At 38.9% G+C, this 18,788-nt stretch overlaps 2 protein-coding genes across 2 annotated transcripts in view; both read left to right on the forward strand.

Annotated features, from left to right (window-relative positions):
* Positions 1-1,766: 1,766 nt before the first annotated feature.
* olfml1 (olfactomedin-like 1) lies at positions 1,767-7,981 on the forward strand. The gene is made up of 8 exons (XM_067588898.1): positions 1,767-2,296; positions 4,252-4,355; positions 4,501-4,691; positions 4,957-5,060; positions 6,021-6,212; positions 6,907-7,087; positions 7,178-7,337; positions 7,556-7,981. The coding sequence occupies exons 1-8, from the start codon at positions 2,168-2,170 to the stop codon at positions 7,710-7,712; spliced, it is 1,218 nt and encodes a 405-aa protein (XP_067444999.1). The 5' UTR covers positions 1,767-2,167; the 3' UTR covers positions 7,713-7,981.
* Positions 7,982-8,505: 524 nt separating this feature from the next.
* The window catches only part of si:ch211-266k8.4 (rab GTPase-activating protein 1), a 61,242-nt gene continuing 50,959 nt past the window's right edge, over positions 8,506-18,788 (forward strand). The window contains exons 1-9 of the mRNA XM_067588897.1: positions 8,506-8,770; positions 9,452-9,539; positions 9,662-9,769; positions 10,751-10,943; positions 11,235-11,360; positions 12,765-12,888; positions 13,904-13,973; positions 15,430-15,544; positions 15,864-15,981. Coding sequence (XP_067444998.1) covers positions 8,616-8,770; positions 9,452-9,539; positions 9,662-9,769; positions 10,751-10,943; positions 11,235-11,360; positions 12,765-12,888; positions 13,904-13,973; positions 15,430-15,544; positions 15,864-15,981 — 1,097 coding nt within the window. The 5' untranslated portion in view covers positions 8,506-8,615. The remainder of the gene's footprint in view (positions 8,771-9,451; positions 9,540-9,661; positions 9,770-10,750; positions 10,944-11,234; positions 11,361-12,764; positions 12,889-13,903; positions 13,974-15,429; positions 15,545-15,863; positions 15,982-18,788) is intronic.

Raw genomic sequence — 18,788 nt, forward strand, 5'->3', positions numbered from 1 at the left:
ATAACAATGATCCAATAAAGTAATAATATAACACTGACAGCTGCCATGCTGCATAATTGGTACTTTAAGTACATTCTGCTGCAAGACCAGGCTTTTAGACTGCTGATTTTTTATTTTAATTTAATTTTTTAAGCAAAGTCTACCAGTTGGGACCTAACAAAAGACACTCCAAAATAAAATACTTAACAGGATGAGTGACAATCATAAACATATTTCCTCTACGTAAAATGATGTTTATTTTTTTCTGACTTTTCTAATCATTCCTTTTCTTCAGCTAGATAGTGGATAGTTTTACTTTTTCAGGCTGTGAGAAATTGTTCAAATAAAACCATTTGAGAAGAGAAAATCACTTTGGTTGAACTGCACAGGACTCAAACAGATTGGTTTGGAGTCACACATAAACAATGTTTTGTTGTAAGTGGATGCAAGTCAAAAAGGTTAGGAGCCCCAGCAGAGAGTACATTTCTGATCATGAACTTGGTTTCTCAAAGTTCCTTCTTGTTTTCCTCCTGCATTACTACCACTGCATCCCAAAGTGGATTTAGCAGTAGGCTATAATTACAGACCACATTTAAAGTGGTGGGGGCAGTGGTTGGCTGTGGGGGGTGACATAGTAAAGCCTGATAATATAAGACTGTATTATGTTGTAGTGTGTAGTAGTGCTCCTGTTATGATGTGGCGCCATCTTCTGACAGAAACCTGCTATAACTGCAGAGGCCTAAAGAAAGATAAAATACTGCAGATCTCAACAGAGGACGTTAAGAAGATGGGATATACAGTATGTTGTTTTGTTAGCATGTTTTTGTCTTATCCTCTATTGTCCATGTCTTGTTCACATTTGGTTGCCACTCTGCAGCTCTGTGTTTAATATGCACTACCACAGTGCTTAAAGCTGACAGCCAGATGTTGTCTGTCATAACAAAAAAAGCCCAGGAAACAGGCCCAGGCGGCTCTAAAAAGCACCAGATGGAGATAAAATGGCAGGACTGAGAGCTATCCATAATGGCAGTGACAACCTTTGGACCTAAATCAGTCAGAATATGATTTGGATCACCAAGAACGATCATAAGGCCAGGAAACCACACTGCCAAAAAATGTTCAAACTTGGATTTACTGAGTCAGAGATCTGTTTATACTTTTTATTAAACTATTTCTAACTGTCAGTATTCATCCTTCAATCAGTTTCAGAATAGCCATTACTTTGGGAGGTTATAATGATAATGACATTAGATAATAACATGTCTTTAACATCCTAGTCTAGAATTAGGAGCAAAGAAATTACAAGGCAACTATATAATATTTGTTTTGTGGGTTTATTATGTAATATCAAAATTAAACCTGTAGTCCTGCTGGTGGAAACACCCTTTGTGTCTTTCAAGATAACAACATACTTGTGTAGACTGTGTGAGTGTGCTTTTGTAGGTCAATTAAACAGTTTTCCTGGTTTTAATATCATCAACTGTGTAGCTTTGACATAGTAACTGATCCTGATCCTGTTACTGTACGCAACCTAGTTAACAACTTTTATTGAACAGCTTCTGCTCTGCCTGAGAACTGAGGACGTGTCAGTGAACCATCTGGGGAGTATTACAATAACACAACGCAGGACTGACCAATTGGCTATGGACTTGTCTTGGTTGTGTGTAACTCTTTCTGTCTTTAATCCCCCTCTCTCTTGGTTTCTCTCTCATACCTTAAATGCACAAACTCCAAAATCCAGAGAGGGGAAGGGTGGGAGGGAAGGAGGTAGAGAGACAGACTAGGAGAAAGGGGGGCTGGGAGAGAGTGTGGGTGAAGTTCATTTGGATCCAAAACCCACTGGAGCAACAACTGATTAGAGAAACAAGGCAGAACGTTCTGGAGTTACAACTCTGAACAGGACTGAAACACTTTCTAAACGCAGTAGGAGGAAGTAGCATGTTCAGCTTTTAAAGGACCATCAAGGACTCCTTTCAACACAGCAAGACTGTTGTAAACTGTGACTGAAGCCACATGAATTGATCTTTTTTTTTTTTCTTTTGGCTTATTTTCAGAGTGGAAGGCTGTCTTAGTGGGTTGCACACTGCAGGACTGTTTCAGAAATACAGGAAAAGGTGTCATCATCACTGAAAGAGAAGTCGTCGCTGCAGAAGTTTTCAGTGCTGAGTTACTGAAAGAAGTGCTAGTCATGTCAGGCAGAGTGGTTCCTGCCTTTCTCTTAACTTTGTGTCTGACTGTGACTTCAGTCCATAGCCAGGGTTCCCCACAGGATGCCTTTATAATTCAGTACATGGAGAGGAGACTATCTCAGATGGAGGTAAGTGGCCACTGTACTTGCAGGATGGGAAGGACATGACCGCGTCATTCCAGTCTCAAAGGAAATATTATGTTAGCACTATGACCTCTAACACTCCTAACCACTCTAACAGCTCTTACTGTTGCTTTTCATGTTAGTTACTGATGCATGAACCTTTATATTCTGTTTTTCCACAACTACACTGCTCTGTAATACTGTCAACTTTTCTTGCTTTGATGTTGAAACAGCATCACCTAAAGAGTCATGACTCAGAAAATGAAGTTTACACCATGTTAGATCATCTGGCTGCAACATTGCTGGCATCCACTGCTTTTACAATGTCCTCTTGTTTCACCAAAACTAGGTTGAATCTGTAGAAAATAGCTGTGAATATGTACTGTATGTCTGAACTGTAGAGTTACAAAGTATGTATGTCTCAGTGTAGTACTATAATGCACTTAATTTTAGAGAGCTTTTAGGTACTAGCCTGATCATTAACCTCAGCAGTGGTTCATGTTTTAGAGTGAGATTGCTGAACAGTGACAATTAACCGATGATACTAAATGTTAAAACGTAGTTTAATTGTAGCACAAGAGGAGAGGTGTCATGAAGTCAGTGAACTGACACAGTAATGTTAGTTACATTATTATTTAGCTAGAGTTTGCTAACATTAGCTACCATTAGCTACCATAAACTACAGGCCATATGAAACTAATTAAGGCTGTGACAGCAAAATCACTGGGTGTATTGAATTAAGCAATGATGTGTCTCATTTCCTCAGAGTTCCAAGGCTTTTCACTTTTTAGAGGAAAATGGTATAATTTTATCATTCAAAAGTTAAGAGTCAAATTGTGCCAGAGAATTCCATGTTTCTACTTGAAGGATAAGTACACAATTTTTAAAGTCTGTCTTAAAACAACAGTCAGGTGTTCATATGAACAGTGAAAGAGGTTTGGCTCGCTGTAATCATTCCTCCTGTTCATTCTGGTTATTACTGATGCACAGGTTGGCACCTTGCATGACAGCCCCTGCCATCAGTGTATGAATGTGTGAGTGTGAATGGGTGAATGAGGCTTGTAGTGTAAAAGCGCTTTGAGTGGTTGGAAGACCAGAAAGGCGCTATATAAGTGCAGTCCATTTACCATTTTGCCATTTACCATTTAAAAGATCCCCTTCAAATGTGCTTTCAATGTAAGTGATGGAGGCCAAATTTCACAGTGTGTCCATACAGTCATTTAGTGCAAAAATGCATTTAAAAGTGTATCTGAAGCTTCAGCAGTCTGAGTTAGTCATATCAAGCGGGTGTCTGCCACATTTACAGTCTTTTTAGCATCAAATTATTATGTCTAGGATATCTATATGATTTGACTCATTCGGACGGTTGAAGCTTCATATTAGCCTCAGATAACCTTATAAATATATTTTTGCACAGAAGGAGGACTGTGTCCACTTTTGTTCCCCATCATTTACATTGTAAGTGCATTATGAAGGGATCTTCTAATGGTCAGTATGAACAGGAGGAATGATTACAGCAAAAAAAAAAAAAAACTATTTCAATGTCATTTGGGCCCCTGACTGTTGTTTTAAATATTGTGAACCTGTCCTTTAAGCAAGTCCACTTGACTTTTGGAGCTGCCATTCACAATAATGCTAACACATAGTTTAACAGTAGCACAAGAAGAGAGGAAAACAAATTTAAGTCAGTGAATTGACTCATTATATCTGTTATACTGTAATATTTAACTAAAGTTGGCTAACATTAGCCAACAATAGCTAAGATAAGCTACAGTACTGGTCATACTAGACCAAGGAAGGCTGTAGCAGCAAAGCCCCTGTGTAAGGAAATGAACAAGTGTGTGTTTTATTGTTTATGAATTTGTCTTCACATTTGTGAAAGACAGAACGTCTTTCAAAAGTAAATTTTTTTCACTTTCATTCTGTATTCATAAAACTTTTCTCTGTTTCAATGACATCAGGAGCGTCTGAACCAATGTGAGCAAAACACAATGAGTTTCACCCAGAAGACCTATGACCTCTCCTCTGAAATGAGGGGTTATCTGTCCACTATCAGTGTCCTGAGGTAGGCCTGTCTGAAGTCTACCTTTGACCAGTTGTCCCAAATACTCAACAATAGCAAGAGTGAATGAATGAACCAGTATGTGACTGAATGAAGAAACAATACTTAAAGATATGGTACATGAAATGAGAAGTGTTTTATTCCATAGATCGGAGGTGAAGAACCAGATGGACAGTGTGTCTGTGCGTGTAGAACGGGTGGAGAGGGAGTTGGAGTATCTAGAAAACAAGATCCCCACCCAGTCTGACATCGAGATGGAAGAGGCACTGCTTGAACAACAGATAAAGGCTGCAGAACTGGACCAGCTAAAGAAGAAAGCCAAGATCAAAATGGAGAATGGTAGGAAATATGCCTGCGCAGTGTACAGTGTGAGTGTAGCACTGTGTGCAGTGTGGGCAGCACTGATAATGGTTGCAGCGTTATCTGTCTGGTGGTCAAGGCTTTGGCAGAAGAGGAGGAGAAAAGTAAAAGAATATATATTAAAAGTGCAGAGACAAAAAATGAAAGCCAGATAAACAGAAAAGGAGACAAAAAATGCATTAACATTGTACAACAGTTGAATAAAAACCTATTCATTCATACTCTTCTCCTCAAACACCTCCAGACTGCAGCACAGCTCTGAGTCAAATCAAGTCTCTCAAGATTGTGAAGAGGGCAGGAGACACCTATGGTTCCTGGTTCAAGGACCCCTCTGGAGGATCCGCTAAGGTCTGCTTCTTTTTTTTTAGACTACATAATTACAATAATAGTGGACTGTTTGCAATAGAGAGACAGCTGTTTTCCTTTCTGAGCAGCCGGTGCTTATTTTAGTCTTAGCATGGGGTTGCTGAGGGAGGATCACTAAACATTCACAAAATTAATAGTATTTCATGAGGCTAATTCATCCAAGATCAGCACATCCATTCTTTATTTGTAAAGATGTACTGATCAATATTTTTATAATACAATGTGACATTGGGTAATGTGAGTTAGTTTAGTAGATAAGAGCCAGATCCTTCAGGAATTCTGGAGACCAAAACAGAACTAAAAGGAGAGTGAATATTGGGCTTACATTTGTTAGGTAGACAGAAATGCAACTCCAAATGAACAGCAACAGTTTGGTAACATGTTTGTCATATCAACTTCATACAATGATAATGTGCTAATGTTATGTTTACAGCTTGTTCTGCTGCCCTTAAGAGGCAGAAAAATCAATACTGCCAGCTATGTTGGGATATCAATGATTGGCAGCAGTGTGCTTTTGCCATGTTCAATGTATCATTTTACTGAAACAGATGCAAAACCACCCAGAAAACTCAAGTTAAAAATCGTACATTTTTAGGCCCATTTTCACAGATTAGAGAGGTATTTTTCCTGTTCCTGTTCCTGTGGATATCTCTAAAATCATACAAAACTTTGATGGTTGAATTGTAAGAAGATTTGATGGTTGTTTTTACTATTTAAAAAAGCAAGGGTTAAATGTCAGATTTTTGTGTAAATTACTCAGATTCAAAGAACAAGAAAGAAGAAAGAAAGAAATCTAATATAAAAGCAGCAGATATGATAATTGCATAAACACCACAGATTAACAATATCATTACATAAAAACCAAGAATGGAATGTAAAAATTGAGTTCCACAATATAATTTTCACTCACATCTCAGCTTGTCAAACTTTTAAATCTTTCAGGTCTACCTGCTCAGTGGAATTCGTAACAACACTCTCCTGGAGTACGTTTCTCTGCGAAGCTTCTCAGAGAGGACCACCACACCACCAGCTAAGGTGGTGCAGCTGCCTTTCCCCTGGCAGGGGACAGGTCACGTGGTCTACAATGGATTCCTCTTCTACCACAAGGCAGATACACCCAACCAGATACTTAAGGTTTGTGACTGAAGTAAAATAATGAAAGGCTAATACTGTATATGTGTGTTTCCCATTAAGGCTTTTCTGTGTTGACTTGCACTGTGTTTGTAAGGTGTAAAAGGGGGCTGTATGGATAGCACATAGTTTATTCAGTGGTCATGCTGAAAGTTCCCATTGCTTGGCAACAGTCACTGAGTTACGTTACTGACCACTGATTGCATTTCTGAGATTTGGCACTCTGACTTCATAACAGTGACTTGCAGTGCAGCTTTTGGCTAGAAGCTGATCCTTTCAAAGGAGCTTAGTCAATAGGGAGTTGATTTCTGTCCTATTTCCTTTGCTTTGCTGTTTTAGCTGACGTCAACAAGCTAACAATACCAAAAGAAACAATTGTGTTCCAGTAAACTGACCTGTCTTTCCTCGATATATACTTTGAGTATTTTGGAGCAGATATTATTGCTAAAGACAGTTTTATAAGTTAAAATAACATATGCTATTGACAATACACCCATATCCACATAGCCTAACCATAGTTTTATATTGTATTTCTATCAGGATTATTTTTTTCCTAGTCTGGTTGCTATATATAGATGATTATTCACATATTTCCTATGCCTAGAAGACATGTAACACAACTGAACAAAGAAATCAAAACAATAATGATGAGCATTTCTGAATTTCTCTATTTTTTTTTTGTTTCAATCTAATAAAGGTAGACCTGTTGAATGGGTCAGTGGTGGACAGCACACTTATCCCAGGAGCAGGTCGTATCCCAGTCTACAGCCTGAACCCCAACACCTACCTGGACCTGGCTGTGGATGAACTTGGCCTCTGGGTCATTCATGCTGACCCTGAATACGGAGGCAACCTGGTCATTGCCAAAATGGATAAAGGTAGAGAGCATTATCCCCACATACACATGCACAAACATAACCTAGCCTCATAAATAATTACCATACAGTATTTGTTTGTCTCTATCACAGGAACCTTGGCTGTAGAGTATACCTGGGATACGCAGTGTAAAAGCCGAGATGCTGAAGGAGCTTTCCTAATATGTGGGACCCTCTATGTGGTCTACAACACACGTTACGGAGGACGCTCCACCATACAGTGTCTCTATGACATCCATGACACCATCCACAGGTTGGATTATACACTGACACACAAGATAACCTACAGACACAGACACACACACACACACGTGCAATCTTAGGATTAACCTGCTGGTAAACAAGATTTTAAATTATGATTTTAGTGCTGAACAGACACTTCCTACAGATTCACAAATACACTTTGCAACCACATGATCCCTTTCCCAACAAATTGAACATGTTATCTTTTGTTGTGCTATCCATCTGCAGTGATGAGAGTCCTGTGCTGTTCTTCCCAAAGCGCTACACAAGCCACAGCAGCATCTACTACCACCCCCGAGACAAACAGCTGTATGCCTGGGACGACGGCTACCAGACAATATACAAAGTGGAGACGAGCAAGAACAACAAAGTTACTGCTGAATGATGATGATATCTAAAGAGTTTTTTAAAACATGTGCTATCACTTCAAAAATAATCCCATATTATGCAATAGTTACACATAGCTTGTAAAAGCATACATTTAGTAAAGTTACGGTTGAGTATCTTATACTGCACTGTCAATCATGGTTCTTTGCTAGCGCTGCCTTTATCGCATTATCACTATAGACATAAAGATCATATCAAACCAACTTGACTTATGTAGGTCTTGTATATATATGTTGTATCACCACAATAAAGAGCATTAAAGTGTCATTTTAATTGTCATGAAATTGCCCACAACTGATTTTTGATATTTGAAACAGGCTAGATGATCCAGATTTAATTGATTTTTTTCTGAAAAGCTGGCAGATAAAATACTTGTAACATAGTCCTGTGACAGCCCATGCTCTTTTTGCTTACTAAAACACTTCCTGGATAACTCACACAAGTCAAGCAGCACCTTAAATCACGCATTTATTCAAAATCATGCATGTTAGACATGTTTCATATATGGACACCTTTTCTGCAAATTAAACTCAGTTTCCCATAGTTCCATTTGAGTTCAGCCTAACATTATAATCTTTACGAAGTAATTTCAGTGTGTCCCTTTTACTATTTATCAATGTATGTCACCTAATATTCTTGCTCCTTAAAGAGTAAACATTAGAGCTATGTTGTGACTGATATCACTAGCTGGTGTGATAATCTCCTTCGATGCTATTGGCTGACATGTTTTCCTGTCACCACTCTTTGTTTAACCGTGACTCATCCCGCCCGTTTTCAATTGGTGGTGACGTCAGAAAGAGGCGGGCCTAGAGTGACCGTTGAGTTTGACAGCAGCAGCTAACCGGCTGGGTTGACTGCTGTGATTTTTTGAAACGGACTAAACAGTGTTCAAACAAAGTGTATGTTCATAACTATGAGGGGGAGAAACAATAGCAACGCCAGCAGAAGAAGCTCAACAATTAGAAGACGCAGTGAAAACTTGCGTTTTGATGAATTCGGCTTTGCTCTTACTAAAAGAAAGGACCAAAAACTTCATCACCGATGTCACGATTACAGGTGCGGGACAGGGCAACGTTACTGTGGCTCCTGAAAACATACTTTAGCTTAGTTAGTTAGCTTAGCTGTTGTCTTATTGTCTGTCCATTTAAAGGACATGAGTACAGTTGAACAAACTAACGCTTCAATTCACGTTTTAGTCGGGTAATATTACACTGATAACACTGTTGTTTCATTCTATAACTTTGGTTGTTAATTAATGAGGTTAACAGATACAGAATACGCCTGTTAGAAAGTGGGAAACTTTAACTTGGTAAGTTGGACGCTAACTTTTAAGTTAAGCTGTAACCCAACTTGAGAGCTGAACATTTCTTTCAGACTTTTCTTGTTAAATTAGAGCTCAAAGCAACACAAATGAATTGTATGTGGATAAGTAACGTTAGCTTTTGCATGTCTAACTTTAGATTTTATGTAACGTTACTGTCACCTGAAGCTGTTGGGCAAAGTCCCCCCCAAACCACTGGAATGATTTCCATGGTAGTAAAAAATATATACATGGATGCTTGATAGTATTGACTGACATCACTTGCATAAATATATCAACTCAGACTCACTGTGCTCATTGAGGATCATCCCTCTTCGTATCATGAGTTGTTTTTACAGAAAATGCAAGTTAAATCGGCCAGATTCCTATAAGTGATGAATCAGTCCAGGCTCACCATGATGTGTTGTCTCTGTCAGCTACCCCCAGCTGAGCTCAGTCAGAGTGAAAGAGTTGTGTGAGCTACTCAGCTACTGGAATGGATCCAGCTTTATCTGCAAGAGCCAGGTGAGACTTGTGTTAACTTCAACAAAAAAGGTGATGTTAATGGGTTATGCTAATGTGTTTTTCTATGCAGTAATTGAGAAATCAAACAGCTTGTTTTATTCAAACTTTTGCCACGTTTTCAGATTGAGCGGTTTATCAGGATGGGTGTTCCTCCGAGCCTGCGAGGTAGAGTGTGGAAGTGTCTTCTCACCATTGACAGCCTGAGAGAAACCAGTGACTTCAACTACCAGGTAAAATACATTAAGAAGTGTCAAAACTAAATATTTTTAAATTGTATGACCAGATGTTTTAGTATTTCTTTATTTTACTTTTGTTATGATTTTACTTTTGAGGCAGTGATTTTCAGAATTAAATGAATGCATTCACAGTACTTGTAGGTATTTTCAACAACCATCTCTGCATCATCTCAAAATAACTCTTCAACATCTCCAAAAATCTTAAAATCAACTACAACTGTAAGTTGGCATACATTCTTTAATTCGTTTGTATCAGAACTGGTGAATTGCCAAATAATGCGGTAAAATGTCAAATGATGTGGCTCTTGAATTTGTTACAATTTGTAGTTTTGAGCTGAAATGATGAGTTGAATAACAGGTTAGTAAATTGAGAGAAAAGTCAACATTTTCTGGTATGAGCTTCTTAAATGTCAGTGAATGTCTCCTCTTTTTGATATAATTGTATATTGAATATTGATAATATTGATAAGGAAAGTTATCGTTAGATGCAGCAACCCTAGTTTGAATTCACAAGCTCATAATCGAAGTAAACTAGTGAACCAAGAGACACTTCCCATAACTAGTGATTTTGTGACCATCACAAATGAATCCTTATGTCATCTTAGTATACTAGAGGTGTAGCGCTGGTTTTGAATACAGGAAGTGCTTGTCAGTTTTCCAGTGCTTAAATGCAGAGCTGTAGAATGTATTTAAAAGTGGTCAATTTTGATAATTTAGGCCTTCCTTAATTAACAAAATATTGTATTCTGTCATTGTTTTATCATCTGTTTGGGATTTTTTATCCATCCATACAGATGTTGCCCTTTCCCCCACCACTATCCATAACCATGTTTTTATAGTAATTTAACTAATCCAGGTTGGGTAATCCAACATGTTTATGAGTGACAGTCCTTCTTTATTATTTATTTATAGTAGAAGTGTGTAAAAGTATTTATTGATTTCCAACAAGGGAATTTCTTGTGCTCTCTCCAACAGAAGTGCTTGTCAGAGGTGCGGGGGCCTCTGGTGGACTTGGGTGTCAGTGAGTACGGCATCCTGTCGGCAATCGCCACGCTGAGCGAGACTCAGAACGATCTGGGTTTGAACCATCAGCAGCCCTCCAGCTGCCCCAAACCTCGCTACTCTGTAGACGACATCACACTGTTTCGACAGATCGCCCTCGACCTGCGTGAGTTCAAACAGGCCTAGTGTGTCATGTTGAATTACTTTTTAAAAGTGAGGCTATTTTGGCTACCTGTCAGGACTGTATTGCAAATGGACTGAGTGCTCAAAATGTTGTAAACATGGTTAAATGTTGACTTTTAGGATTACACAAATTACATTCTTGAAGTGCATCATGTCTAAGGTTAAGGTTGAAGTAATCTAATGAACACAATGGAGGTTTAGACGTTGATACAACAGGTACAAGCTAACTTAAGTTAGAAAAAATAGAAAGTACCTTATATGTCCTGTCCTGTAGAGCGTTCCTTCCCTACCCACCGGTCTCTGATGGGAGAGAGCCCAGAAGCCATTGAGGGTCAAGCTAATCTCTTCAGGGTCCTCATTGCCTACGCCAAATACAACCCGCAGGTTGGATACAGCCAAGGTAATTTACTGAACAGTTGTACTGTTTTATTGGTTTTAACAAAATACTGCCTTAAACATTATCCAATCACTACTTCTTTTACATGAAGTCAGACAACCAAAAACATGCAAAGTACATCATGGACAGACTTTTGACAGGGAAGAAAAGACAAATGTGTGATGCACATTAAGCAAACATGTCAGTCAAATCCAGAAAAATGAAGAAGCTGATGCCGACAGTATAGCAGCAGAGCTTTGTGTCATTTGTGTTTAAAAACTCCCTCAAATTTAACCTGCAATTTTCATTTGCACAACGAAAACTTAACGAGAAGCATGTGTGACAGGAAACATGCAGTTCATGTTTTTGATCTTGTTTATCATGTTATGTCATTGTACATCTCTTCTTTTGGTACTAGTTTCTGCAGAACTGTTACTGGTTGATGAAAATGGTGTCAATTTTAGCATCAGGGGGCTTCATGACAGGTAGAGTTTGGGATCCACTTAGTTCTGTGCTGCAGATAACTGCACTACATAATATGACCACTTGATGGAAGCAGGGGACCACAGTTATAATGAGTTACTTCTTCATGCAGAGAGCTCTGCTCTGTGCACAGTTAATGAAATATATTTGTTGTTACATTATTAATTACAAGTTTTCATATACAACTTGTGAGCCCTGTGTATTTTTAATATATATTTTAATGTTTTGTCATCTAGGAAATTTGATATTTGCCACTTATTATTATTCAGTTTTTGCAGGAACCCTGGATAATCAGCAGCTTTTATATCCCATTCTGTCTCTTAAATATTAGGTTAAGATCAGACATATTCTGAGAATACAGAAAATGTATGAAAATCATCTTAAACCTGATGAACCCTAAATAAGTTTGATACTTGGCAATGCTTTCCAAAGGATTGCAAACATTTGTATTTTGCATTTTTTACATTACTTTGTTTCTGGAAAAAAGTTTTGTTAATTTTTGCATCATGGCAGAACCAGTAGGTGTTAAAATCTAGTCAAATAACACTTTTGTCTTTTATTAAATTCATGCTTTACAGTTTTCAATGATATCTCCCTGCATTACAGTATGTCTTGTCCTGTATGTTGTTCCCATAGGAAATTTCTCAAATTAAGGAAGTAAGATACCCTCATGCTATTTCTTTTGGCTTTTAACAGTAGTACTGATGATGAGGTACAGTATGCATGGTTAGCTATACAAAGCATATTGAGGTTACACTCTGACATCCTGCTCAGCGGTGTACCCTGCTGCTCCGTCTATTCAACTATTTTCATAGTGTTGTATGAGTCTCAGTCTTGGGGTGTTTGTCTTAGATATTTTTGATGTGGTATATCAAACACTATCACCTCATTCTGTTCTGTGTTTCGTTTAAGAAGAACGTGTGTGTGCATTTGTGTGTCTCACAGGGATGTCCTACATAGCTGCGGTGCTGCTGATGCAGTTGGGAGAGGAAGAGGCGTTTTGGGCTCTGACGGCTTTGTTGGATAAACCCAAATATCTGGCCGAACTGTTTGAGCTCACCCTCACCAAGTAAGAATTCACTTCATGTATCAAACAAAGAAAAACATGCATATAAATAACAACTATAAACTGATTGTACAGTAGTTTTAAGAAATTCTACAAATTACTGGATATCGTGTACAACAAATGACAACATTCAGTGATATGTGCAAAATTAAGGAAAATCAAGGAAGTTTCGTTTTTTTGTGGTACAATTTATCATAAAATCATTATCAAATCTGATCACCGTACAAAAACAGGACAGATGCAGAGAAATCAGCTGCTTTTCTTGAATTGTGCAGTGCAACAATAGATTACTTTTAGTCATGAAACAGAAAGAGGATGTTGGAAAGGGCAAAGGCAACTGAAAAATCACTGCAGAAGTATTTATCCTAATTAGGGCTGCAGCTAACGATTATTTTCATTATGGATCAATCTACTGACTATTTTCTCCATCAATCGTTTGGTCTACAGAATGTTAACAAATAGCAAAAAAACACCCATCAGAAATTCCCAGAGCCCCTGATGACATCTTAACATGTCTTGTTAAGTCCAACCAGCTGTTTAAAACTGGAAGATATCCAGTTTACTATCATAGAAACATAAGAAAACCATAAAATACTCACTTTTGAAAATCTGGAACCAGTGAATTTTTGCCATTTTTACTTTGAAAATGATCTAAATGATGAATCCATTATCAAAATAGTTTCAGATTGATTTTCTGTCGATCAATAGATAGTTGTTTAGTCCACTGTTTCAGCTCTAATCCTAATTAGTCAAGAATAACTGAATTACAACATGTAGCTGCGTAGCTTTTGCATCATAAGTGTGTGTTTCATCAGAAAGGTCTTAAATTTAATCCCTTGTAGTAATACAGATGGTTTTCATTGTCATATGACCATGGTTTATATTCCTGTTTATAATTCCACAAAAACTAACTTTCTTCAACTGCATCTGTCCCTGAAACAAATAAAAACATTATTTCTGGTGTTTTTATGAACTGGTGCACTAAACTAAACATTTCTGTTTTTTCTTGTCCGTTCAGGATCCAGCATCAGGTGAAGGTATTTGACCAGTTCCTGAAACACAGGAAGCCAAAGCTCTATCAGCACTTGGTGAGTACTTTGAGTGCCTGATGATGCTCTTTAATTCTTGGCATTAAGACACACAAAGAAACAGGAATCAATTTAGACACGGTACTGATCATCAAGTCGGAAACTGAAAACCATGAAGAAAGTTGTGTGCTTCAGTTTGTACTGGAATTACTAACATTGCCTCAGAGGGGAAAATGCTCCTGAAAACCACAATGACAAGAAAGGTCTTGAAAATGTGTGCGTGTATTTGTGTTTGAGGCCAGATATGGCCAAGTGATGAGTACTTCATCTGAGAGCGAGAGGCCACTGTAGTGTGTCCATCATCGTCTGGGCCTCTCCTGTCATTCACTCTGTGAGGCTCTAGGCTTGTCATGGTGGGCAGTATTACTGCTTTCACAGGAGGGCACAAACCTACAGCTGTGTAATTTTCTCCCTTCGTCTCTACTGTTATTTTAAGTATTTTCTGAAAACTCAAATGCATTTAATGAGCCTCACCTCAGACATGCAACACCACAGCTGTAAACAAGGAGGGAAATGTAAAGGTGTCTCATGAAACGGGACATCTCATTAAAGGAGTCGCTTCAACTGAATATACTGGCCCCGAGAAATCCAACTGTGCCAGTGCTTTGTTTTCAGTGTTAAGCTAGCTTCTCTGTTTAGGAAAGATATCTACTATATCTAAGCAATCTACTATATTTGATGAGGGTCAAAGCACCACTGAGTACAGCCTCACAGAGCAGCTTAGCATGGCTTTGAACTCTTCGTCTTGTTTAGGTCTAATTTTCAAAATTATGATTTTGATAATGGTGAACCTGAGCATTTGTCGCACTTGTCGCAATGTCGCAGTTGCCCTTTTGTTCCCCTTTGTTCAAAATCTTCAGTCTAAGTGTGTGCGTACACGTTAATTAATGCAATGCTTCCATTTGTGCTGCTCAAGTGTCTTTGAAGGGCTTGTTATACTTCACATTGACTCAGCAGGTCTCGAAGGAAAGCTGCCCTTTTGGAGGCAATACACTCACACACACACACACACACACACACACACACACACCTATTAGAGATCGGAGTTCAGCATTTCCTTTGTAACAGAGCTGTTCAGCAGAGTTAAGGCAAGCGAGCTGTAAAAAAACATTTTTGTACTTGTGCTGTACCCACCAGACCTGAACAAACAGAGGCTGAGTGCATCTTGGGTGCCACGCTTAAACATGAGGGACCCATGATATCTTCATCTTATTTTTGCAAGACATACGTCCACTCTTACAAGCTGTCAACATTATACACCAGGATTAGTAGAAATAGTACTAACACATTGTTCATCAGATCCTGGGAAGCTGATGGTTGATTATTAGTATGTATCAGCAGCAGCCGAGCATGAAGCCCTGTCACATCTCTGAGGGAACCCATTGAGAAACCCATTCAACTACATTGTTGGGTTTTGTCAAGTCAACCCTCTTTGTATCTTCAACCCCCCCTGCAGGAGTCAGTGGGAGTATTATCAGTCCATTTTGTGATGCCATGGTTTCTCACTCTCTTCACTTCCCTGCCCTGCTGGGACTCTGTCCTGGCTGTTTGGGATCTCATCATACTACACGGTATGTACACACACACAAACACGCATACATGATGCTACACACTGAAACCAGACTTGAAACATGTGTCACATTACTATTGTATTCACTCAGTGGGAGAGGGCGATGTGTTTTATAGCTTTAATAAATTATTTTTAGTGTCTTAGATGGTGGTTATATTTTCTCTGTCTTTTTATTCATATGGACATCAGTATAACAATCAGGGCCCAGTGTAATAGTCTGATACATGACAGAGCTAGTTTCATGTCTCTCGTCTCCTTCTATGTATGTAATAAAGCATTGATGTTACATGTATCATAGATATGTTCATCTCTCTCCTCAGGCCTATCATCTGTGTTCCGTACTGCTCTGACTATCATTGAGCTTCTGGAGCCTCGACTGATGGACCTGAATGACGAGGGAGCAGTGTTACCCCTGCTGCTGCGAGTACCTGTTGATGTGTAAGTAAAATAAGGTTGTACATGGGACAGCATTATTAATCTATATTGACTGGTGTGTATGTGTGCACAGAAGTACAGATAGATACAGATACAGATCCTGTCCTATAACAGTCATTTTACTGGTTTCCAGCAAGTTATTTCTAAATACTTAAAATGTCCATACATAAGATTCAGGACACTGTGGCAGTGTTTTCTCTGCCCCAGTGCTGCACTCATCCTTGACAGTTTGTAAAGGAAAACTTGTCTATAAACTTTATGATTTCCGTCCTGGCATGTTTGTGTAACTGTCAATAATCCTCATTTTGTTTAACTCAAAATAAGCTTAGATATGCTGTCTGAGACAGGCATCCATGAATATTGTGCCAGACCACCCGCATGAATGTATTGAAAGCATTCGGTCCTACTGAAGAATGTGCAGCGCTGTTCTCAGAGCTTGAGAGCTCACTTTTTAGACTTGGCCCTCAATAAAAACCCCAGGCAGCTCATGAATATCAATCAGCTCATCAGGACTGGACATGTTTTGACACCAAGCATTCCAAGAAAAGTAAAGTGTCATTGTTTTGTGTGGTTGTTTTTGTACATGTTTGGATTAAACATCCTTTATGCTAAATTAGTTTCTTCAATGGCAGCCCATGCTGCTTTCAGCCGGACCCCTCTGTCTGTCTCTCACCATGTTGAATATAAACGTCACACGCTGGCGGACATGTTTTGTTGACATGGCGCTGTTGTTATGGCAACTCAGCGGGGTCACTGGGTTTGTGTATACAGCCAGTGTGTGTGACGGACTGGTGTGCGCTGATTATTAAAATCTAGTTTATCATATTTGTTTTAATAGATTAGCTCCCTTCAACTACTTACATTTCACACTCCTGTGCTTCTCATCGTAGAAAAGGTCCCACTGTTTGGACTTGAGTTTGTTTACCTTGGACAGAGATCTGTGCAGTAGACTCTGGATAAATGGAGGCCACACAGCCAAGTAGTTTCCATAAACGTAGTTGTGTCTCAGGCAGTGATAAAGCACTTTATCATGAGGTGTGCTAGGTACATGGCAAATGACTTGTTGATTATGAAGGACAAATCTTTAGGATTATTGTTGGCAATAGCTAAACAACCGTTTAACTGACCATTTGATTTCTTTGCAACATGTTATAGCTGTCTTTAAATATAACTCAACAGCACAAACGTGTTATCACAGTAAGTCCTGTTTTCTGTGCTAGAAGAAAAGAAAAAGCACATTTTGGCCCATGTGTGAACCTCAGATACTGTTTGTATATGCATGCATCAAGGGCAGCGCTGACAGTCCCATTTTGTTCTAGCTCTGGTGTTCATTGGGCAGCCTGCCATCATGTCACATTGAGAAGTCCTTGTTGCCTGCTTGGCATCATTATGAAAGCCTGGTCAGAAGTCAACACTAAGTGGTCTGACTGTCTCCCAGGGCAGGATCCTCTTACACTGGGAAGATACTGTTGAAGAAAGAGGGACGGGAGCGAGTGGGGTACAAGAGAGAAAGAAAGATGAATAGAGGGGTTAGAGAGAGAGAGAGAGAAGCGCCTGGAGAGACGGTACACTAAGTGAGGAAGGGGGGTTGAAAGAGAGCAAGAAGAGATCTTCAGCCTCTCTTCATTCTCTTTAAGGTTCCCTGCTCTTTTTCTCTTTGTGAATGGTATAAAATGGAGTTGTCATGCACCCATATAGGCCATTCTGATTAATGATTGGTTGAGAAGGCTCATCCATCTCATGTGACTGTCTGTCTACACTGGGCTGTCAATCAGCTGTCACCTCAGTCATAGGTTGTAACAATAACTCCCAAAACAGCCTACGTCACCAGTCAAAGAGCTACACGCTCTTTCTCTCTGTCTATCTGTTGTTCTGATGTTTGGCTGCTGTCTCTTTCACCTGCTGCTCATCGAAACTTTTGGTTTCTGTACAGCTGAACAGATTTTCAGCATCTTCTTATGACTACTTCTCATCCACCTGTCTCCTTCTCCTTCTTTTATTTAGTATAAATACCCCCACTGCCTCCCACAAGCTGTTTTTAGTGATGCTAGCACTGTGTCCAGATTTAGAGATGGATTGCCATGAAATTGAGGCATTCATGTTCCCCTCAGGATGAATTGTAATAACTGTGGTAAACCCCTGACTTTCCGTCTAGCACCATCATTACAGTTGTGCTCATAAGTTTACATACCCTGAATTTATGAAATATTGGCCATTTTTTGGATAATATGACAGATCATGCTGAAAACTTTTGTTTTATTTAGGGACAGTGGTCAGGTGAAGTACATACCCTTGAATGTTTGACCTGATAACATACACACAAGTTGACATACACAGGTTTAAATGGCTATGAAGGGTAAGTTTCCACACCTGTGACTTGTTTGATTGTAATTAGTGTCTGTGTATAAATAGTCAATGAGTTTCTTAGCTTTTGAAAGACCCTGCACATTTCATCCAGAACAACTGTAAGTCCAGTACTTTGGTTTATGACCAAATAACTGCAAAACTAATTGCGATCTCATCAGCTTCGGCAGTACTTTGTGTTTAGTGCTAATTAACAAATATTAGCATTTTAACATGTTAAAGATCCTCTCCAGACATGTTTTGCCAGTCATATAAAGATTCTTAGGTTTGTCTTTTCCACACAAAAAAAGAATCACATGATTAAAGTGACATATACTTCTCAATTAGAAATCCAGAATCTGTGAATATGGAAATATTTTTCATTTCAAAAGTTTAACTGCTGAATGCAAGATGTTGCTTGTGTAAGTTTCATACTGGACCACAATCTGTTCTAAACTAGTTGCTGG

The sequence above is a fragment of the Thunnus thynnus genome, chromosome 5, assembly GCF_963924715.1.
Source record: "Thunnus thynnus chromosome 5, fThuThy2.1, whole genome shotgun sequence".
Classification (NCBI taxonomy): Eukaryota; Metazoa; Chordata; class Actinopteri; order Scombriformes; family Scombridae; genus Thunnus; species Thunnus thynnus.